This window comes from Eucalyptus grandis, chromosome 10 (genome assembly GCF_016545825.1).
Source record: "Eucalyptus grandis isolate ANBG69807.140 chromosome 10, ASM1654582v1, whole genome shotgun sequence".
Taxonomy (NCBI): domain Eukaryota; kingdom Viridiplantae; phylum Streptophyta; class Magnoliopsida; order Myrtales; family Myrtaceae; genus Eucalyptus; species Eucalyptus grandis.
In genome coordinates, this window is record NC_052621.1 from 3307737 (window position 1) to 3315986 (window position 8250).

Consider the following 8250-nt stretch of genomic DNA (forward strand, 5'->3'; position numbering starts at 1 on the left):
CTTGGTTTTGCTTTTTATCAAATCAACTCTTTGCCCTGCGGTTAGCGAAAACTCAAATCGATCTCCTCTTTCACATTATGCTGCATTGAGCCCAGGTTATCTTCAATCAAATTCAAATTGGGGCCGCCGGTCTATCACGCTAAGCACAAAGCAATGCCCGGTTTTTATTATATGCTTTGCCTGCGCATACAACTCTTCTTCTACCTAAAAAGATTCGAGCTTTGCGAGGCATTGCAGTTTACCACACACTCTCGATGGCATGAATAAATCTTCCGAATTCCCACTTCGAGTTCAAGTACTGCTACGAAAAATTCGATTCGACTCCGCCCATTTCGCATTCAGGAAACCAGTAACAGCGGCAGTGCCATGGCATTCAGTTAAAATTTGCAGAAACTTCTTGCTCCGAGCTAAACAACAGTAGGGAAAAGAACAAGATAAATCCTCTACCTCGCTAGCGAAAGGAAAGAAAGACAAAAAGAATTTGCTCGATCGAGCAAGATCCCAGATCACTCCACTTCTCATCCGATTACCACTGATTTCAAATCCATCTCTAACATATCCAGCACCCCCATAAAAGAACAAAAGAACTACATCAAGATCAAGATCGTATCATAAGAACAGGGAAAAAACGAAACAGCGGAATCGGCTGACTGCAAGTGCTTTAGACGATCAAAGATTCAAACCCAGAACGCGGACGTGAAGAAATCATCTTCTTCGAGAGGGACGCGCTCCATCGAAGAGAAAGAGCAAGAACGAAATCAAACCCCAATCGAAACGGAATCACCATGGGGAATTCGGTATATACCATATCAACCAGACCAGAATCAGCAGCATCAACACGAACCCAATCAACAGCTCCTCCAACGACTCACAATAGCGGGCGGCACAAGAGAACTGGACCTCATACTTCTCGCTCAAATTCGCGTACAAGATCCCCCAGTTCCTCGCGCGAGCTTGGCTGCTCGTCGTCTCTTTTGCTTCCTCATCGACCAGCTCGTAAACGTAAGCCTCCGCAACGCCTTCCTTCCTCAATGGCGTCCCTTGCCCCGACCTCAAGTGCCCCAGCAGGCCCTTCACGTACATTTCGGAGTAGTGCTCGTTGGCGTCGATCTCTGCTGCATCGGGGCTCGAGTTTGGCCACCCTGTCTCGGCCACAATCACCGGGATGTTCTCGTGCCCCGCGACCGCCATGGCCGTGACCACCGCGTCGACCATCATGTCGAAGAGATTTCGGTACCGGACCCCGGTCGTCAAGTCGTCCCGGTACATGAAGGGCTGCTCCTGGAAAAGAGCGAACCCCAGCGGAATCTCACAGCGAAGCCGGTAGAGATTGTAAGGGTAGATGTTCACCATGAAAGAAGAGTTGGTGTCCTTCAGGAAGTCAAGCAGGGGCTTCATCAGGGCCTCCGCGAAGGGCTCCTGGAACTGGGCCGCGGACGGCGGGAACGTGGTCGTCATCACATTGACGAAGGAGAAGGTGGTGGAGACGGCGACGTCGCGGATGCCGAGGTCTCGGAGCGCGGACTGGAGATTGCGGAGGGCGGGGACGAGGAGGCCGGCGTAGTTGGGGTGCGACTCGAGGATGTTGCTGCCGACGGAGATCGCCGAGACCCGGGCGCGGGGGTAGAAGGGGACGACGTGGCGGTAGAGCCAGGAGAGGGCGACGGAGCGGTTGGCGGCGAGGGAGGGGACGAGGGCGTTGGGGACGGAGAGGAGGAGGGAGGTGTTGGAGTAGAGGAAGGCCCGGAGGAGCCGCGGGGTGGGGTCGAGGAGGCGGACGGAGGGGATCCTGAGGGCGGAGACGGCGGCGGCGACGCGGTCCGGGGCGGCGGTGGAGTTGGCGGGGGAGTAGGTGACGCCGATGGTGGTGGTGACGGGGGATGGGAGGGCGGAGGGGAGGAGAGAGAGGAAGGCGAGGGAGGAGAGGAGGAGGAGGAGGAGGGTCGTTTTACGAGAGGGAGACATGGGAGGAGAGGAGAAGGTCTCTGTGCATAGAGAGAGAAAGAGATAGAGAGAGAGAGAAAGGTTTGAGCAGAGGTTGAAGAAGAAGATGGCGGCGGTTGAAAATGGCGGGAGGATTCAGTTAGCAGCAGCACTCTCTCGCAGTCCCATGCAAACTTGCGCCGTCGTTATAACCGATTTTATTTTCTCCCTTGCGTCGTGCGTTGCCGCGCCACCTCAGCAGCTGACGTGGCGGCGGGCGTTTTTCTTTCTCGTCCACTTAAAATTGTGAAAAGAAAATCGATGTGGATTTTCTCATCTGGGACGTGGAATTGTCCTGTCTGCCTTGATTTCGCCTTCCTCGTTCTTCCGAGGCCGGCCAGTCGACCTCGGACGAGCCGCCATGGTCGGTGGTGACGCGCCAGTGACGCTGCTGGCTCTCCAGATCCGGTGGTCCGTGGCCGTCGGTGTCGCTCACCAACCGTATGGATTACAGCCCGAAATTGGTCCGATAGGTATCGAACCCGTGAGTTAGATTTCCATGATGATCTTATAGACCACAACGCACAAATCACATCCAATCGAAATAAGCCTGATTGATTTTTCATCTTGTCCTTTTTGACTGTCAGAGGATGATGAAACATCTACACCGGTTTGAACATCTCGCATAAAAGACTGCGTTTATAGTTGAGGAATTCTCAGCTTTGGTGAGGTTATTGTCCCGGTGATCTGTGCATGTCTCAAGGAAGCATTTGCTCTCAGTACCAAACAGTCTTTCAACATCATATGCAGACGACTAGAGTTATGGTATACTAGGTATATTTTTGGATGAACTTGCCTTAACTCTTACAACGTAAAGATCGAATAGTTTATCGCCTTCGCCTGATTATTTAAGCCATTACTAAACTAATTTTTCGAGAGATTTAGCATGAGTACAGCTCTTCAACTCCATGTTCTGAACCAACTTGTGGTTTGTTGAAGTACCAACTCCTGTTTCAGGTTCGATATGTCCAGGGTCCAGCCTGAGATATCATTTCTATATGCTGCAAGTGTTGTTCATTGAACTTTACTCGACAGAGACGCCTATAACAGATTAACGACTCCTTCCTCAGTTTAAAACTGTACCCCTTTCAAACTCGAGTAATGTACTCGACGGGTTTGAGCTCAACTACCCATTATGGCTTGTTCAATTTGACGATTATTAATGGGGTAAACAGAGAGTTTTGGTATAGAAATAATTTACAGTTAATGTAGCGGACCAAGTCAATCGGAATGAGAAAGATTACCTGGCTTGTGTCTTACATCATGTACTCTCGATGTGCAGCGACATAAACACTAATTGATTTAAAGCAGATGTCATATGATTGATTTAGTCTATGAGACTAAGCCTAGATGAAGCTCGTGGTAAATAAAGGGGGATCTTCCAATAATCTACATGTGACTACATATCAGACAATTTCTTTTAACATAGCAGATTTCATGGGTCGCCTATTGAGACCGCAACTTGGAAAGTTGAACCAGCTATGCAAAGAACTACCCAGGTTGGGGCCTCGACTAGCTCTCTCAAGCCTTTAAAAAGCTAGCAAGTTCCACAAGACCAGACAGACCAGAAAGGAAGTTTCCGTAGTCTGTCTGCTCTGTCAGTCTCAACAATGGCACTTAGGTCTGCTTCGCTTTGCATGATCCTCCTGGTGATGGCATTGGTGAGCGGCACTCAAGCGGATTCCCATGAGGGCCACTCCCCTGCACCGTCCCCTCACATGCACAACCACAAGCTAGCAGCCTCGCCCATGGTCCACTCGCCAGCGCCATCCACCCACGTGCCTGCACCAGCCCTGGGGGGAAGTTCTGCTGCTGCTGCTGCTTCCTTTCTTTGGCATCGCATTCCTTCTTGGGCACCACATCATTCTCTTCCTGCTTGGCTGCACTCCTTCACCGATCATGCTCTCTTTTATTTTTGGTAAAGCTACTAAGTTTTTGAACCAATAATTACACAAGGCACCACAAAACTGCACGATTTCTCAGAGTTCGACATTGTGTTGTTGCATTTCATTCTTATGTGTAGAATTGGGGAAGAGATTGGTGGTGTTTGGTGCTTCCTTTGTGTGCATTACATATGTTGGATTTGTTTTTTGAGCTTCTCACATCCTAATAAATTCAAATCTCTATATATTGTCTCGTTTTTGTTTACTTCCATCTCATGATTTCGTGACAAATCAGATTATTTCCGAGGGCATTACTTGTTATTTTCTAAATAAGCCAAACATTTTTCGCTGTCTGTTATGTTACACCAGTCGAAGAGTGAAAATGATAAAGATAAAGAAAACCTGGGATCTTAAGCTGACAAATGAACTAAACATTTTCAGATCAATTCACAAGAGCTTGTACTGCACAAAATTCCAATGAGCTGTGACCTTTTAATTCAATGAGATCGTGAAAAAACAAGGGAAGTGAATGATGTCAAGCTTGAGCAGGGAGATCCTCAAGAATGATGTTATGCACACTCTAGCTGTCGTTTAATTGAAACAGTCTTGCAGTAGAAGAAAAAAGGAAACAGTCGAGGTTTGCTGCAACTTTTCTTCCTTTAATAAAGTTGACTCTAACCAACGCAAATTAAGTTAATGACTATAAAATTGTGAACTAGATCAATGCCTTTGTGGCCATTTAACATGGTATGGTTTCTGGTTTTCTCCAATTATAGACCATCCAAAGGGTTATGGAGTAATTTGGTTTTTGCTTTGGATGAAAGGAGAAAAGCACAAATGACAGAATTTCAGCTGATGTTGAACAATAGGTACTGAAAATTTGGACTTCAAGGACGACATGCGAATCGTGCAAACATTGTGAACCATTCAGTACTAGTTCCTCTTCTGTGAAAACTGCATTGTTTGTCTTTGATAGAACCGGAAGATGACTCGATCGTACGTATACTTTTCTTCTTTGGACTTTGATATGAGGCTGGGTAATTCTTTCCCCTCAGATTCAAAGGGTAAGTTAAACAGCCTTCTGGGTAGACAGTAGGAAGCTGCAATCTCGATTAGCCATCATCACTGATGGCGTTTATTCGGGGGAGGAACCTCATTTTGACTGCTTCGACCAGCCAACCCCCATCTCTCTCCACTACCAAGAAACAGTCATGTTACTCTTGAGAGAGAGAGAGAGAGAGAGAGAGAGAGATCACAGAGATAGAAAGGAGGCATTTGAGAGAAGCTGGTGGAGGCTGATACTAAGAGACTTAAGAGAGTTGTCTAACCAGGAACGGAAAAAAATCAACTGATTGAAACATATTTGGTGGAGGGCTTATATGTTCTTAAAATCAGGTCTGAGATTTTTTCACCTAATCCACACCACACCACATAATATTTTACCTTTAAATTCCATCTGAATGTCCAGAAGACAGTGTTTCAACATTTTCATAAACAAAAGCCAACAATGATCCCATCTTTGTTGACCTCTTCAATAGTATTATATAAGCAATACCTACACACAATATTTAGAGTAGTGCCACTAGGCAAAGGCTGAAGAGTGACTTCTTTCTATTGACCTCTTTTGCACAAAAGATATTACGCTCAACAAGAAGCAGCAAATTAAGCCTTCCCTTGTAAAATTCAAGGTTATTCACACATACCATGAGAAACTGAGAAGCTTACAGTTTTAGTTGACATTTTCTCAGTGTCTGTTACAATGCTTTCTCCTTTTTACATATGCTTCTCCTTTTCCCCTGCTTCTCTTCTTTAAGACATTCAACACTGATGAAAGATATCCTACCGTGGCCGTGGCATAGAGAGCTATGTGAGGAGCCAAGGCCAGACCAGAGAGAAAAGAATAAACCCCAGCAAACTGGTAGATACAATAGATTTTCAATTTCATGCCGAGGACGCTTGACGAGGGAAAAGAAGAAAATTGAGTCGGGCTTCATTGCAAATACCATGAAGGATGACGCACATGCAAAGAACTGAGTCAAGCAACTATGGGAAGCTCTGACCTGTCCCCATCCTCTGTATGAAAAGGTCAAAGCATGAACCAAGATAGAGGAGAATTATAGTGTTTTTAAAATCTTTGAAGGCATTGGGTATATACCTGCCACCAGGCTGCAAGTGATGGGACAAACATGAGTGCCGCCAAAAGATGTAACAACAGCAAGCTATGCCGCTGATGAAAGAAGTCTAATTGCGTGTCTGCAAAACTTCTGGCTGATTCCGGACTACTAAAGTAGGTATCTACCAAAAAAGGAATCCTTCGATTTATGATAAGAATCAACAGAAAATTGGGAAGGCCTTTCACTGACATCCTTTTTATATTCTGAAAAATCCATCCTTCGTGTATGATTGCAAAATGAAGCCATAAAATAAGTGTTACAGAAACAATGGAGCAACTCTTTGACTTGCCACAATGAGACAAAACAAAATGAATATAATGCTACTTTTCCTTGTAGACCATGTAAGTGAACTGGAAGCAATCATTATCGGCATTATGCACTCCTCAGAGCTGTAGGACGACTAGAAAGCCAATTATGGGACCGTACTTACTTTCCTTGGTGAGAACTTGACAGGCACTGCTGTAATTTCTATACATGGACTAGCAAAACAACTGTTTTTTCCTTCCTTAAATGATACAAAAGAAAAGAGGCTTGCTCAGGACAAAAGTGTCATGCAATCGTGCAACACTGGGCTATCTTCATTAAATTGCTTCCTAATTTTTAGATTACATAAATTTCATGGACTTGTTCTCAAGCTAGCCCCATATTGAAGTACACAAGGCCCTTTTCATTACACTTAACAAATATTATCTGCTTGCACACTACACGTTAAATTACTTCATGAATTGAACTGTCACAGGTCTTTCAGAGGAGACCTAAATGCAGTGTAATTATATCACTCTGCAAACTGATATTCGACAAAGGCAACGCTGAAAGTTACAGCTAACATTGGTAAATGTTACATACATAGCTCCACTTGGGTAGTTGAAACTAGCTGTTTATGAATTGTCATCGTACAAAGGACCAATGGTAAGTTGTCCCAGGTGTACAGAGAAGGGAATTTTTGCAATGATAATCGCTTAAGTGCAGAAATACCAATAAAGAGCATCCCACAATTTCCATGAATATCTTAACAGTTAGTCTCTTTGCTTTTGCTTTAGACATTCTAATTTGTGTGCTGATATCTTCCAACATGTGAAGGACGTGTTGGAATAAATTACACACCTGCATAGGCCACTATGACAGCAGAAAGCATGAAGCAAAACAAGTATGAACAAGCCCATCGCTAGATGGACAAGGCACACGAAGGTACTAGCAACCATTGCTATGACCAGGAATGAATTTGCTGCGACAGACCAAAGCACCTGGTTAATGAATACATGGAACTAAGTGAACCCGTGGAGTGACAAGATGCCCACAAAGAGTTCAAGGAAAAACAGGAACCAAGCAAGAGGGGGAATGCTGGATGTGCAAAATTATTAGAAAATAGCAAATTTTATGTCAGTAGAACTCTTTACAAGAATTGCTGGACAATCTTATACTGAAGTGGTATTTCCTATTTAGGTTTTGGTGGTAAAAAAATTAGTATTGAGTAAATTTATCGCGGATATACTAATTTAGGGCTTTTCATGATATTGACCCTTAATTTCATTTTATTTTTACACCTATTTCCAACCAATGATTTTGGTGCCCAAGACTTGCTATCGGGACTTCTTTTGGGCAAAGGGATTGTGAAAGATTCATGAATCAAAGCAATAGAAAAATCACATGCACTTCAACTAGTTGCTTTTACGGTTCATTGCAACTTTTAATACGCTTAACATGGTCATCGCACGCTTATCAGAGGACCGAAACATGGTCATCTCACTCATAATCCTACTCTTGGCATGATGTGAAGACATGTAAAGTAAAGGATCAAGGAGTAAAGGACTAAGACTCATATTGTAATATTTGAGATTTTGACTAGGTCAAAAATAAGGTGGTTTGGCCCACTTTAAAACATATATATAAGTCTGAAAAGTCAACAAAAAAAGCAAAAAGAGAGTGAACGCTCAGCTTAAGAGGGAGTGATTAAGGGCTTTCGGGAAAAAGAGGAAAATGAAGAGAATGTGAAAGAAAGAAGAGGTAAGATGAAGAAGAAAAAAAAAAGAAAAGAAGAAGGGCTTTGTGCGTACAAGCCCCAGACACCTTGCCGAGCCTGACTCCACTACGTATCGCAATATCTAGTAAGTGCTTGCTCCCCTTGTTCGTCCGGTCCGGGGCGGCGGTGGAGTTGGCGGGGGAAGTAGGTGACGCCGATGGTGGTGGTGGGGATGGGAGGGGCGGAGGGG

General features: G+C 44.7%; 1 protein-coding gene across 1 annotated transcript; it reads right to left on the minus strand.

Moving 5' to 3' along the window:
- Positions 1–657: 657 nt before the first annotated feature.
- On the minus strand, positions 658–1902 carry LOC104423349 (glucan endo-1,3-beta-glucosidase 12; the record flags this gene model as incomplete). Its single annotated transcript, XM_010035852.3, has 1 exon — positions 658–1902. A coding segment is annotated over one exon (1122 nt), but the record flags the coding sequence as incomplete, so codon positions are not given.
- Between the last annotated feature and the right edge of the window lie 6348 nt (positions 1903–8250).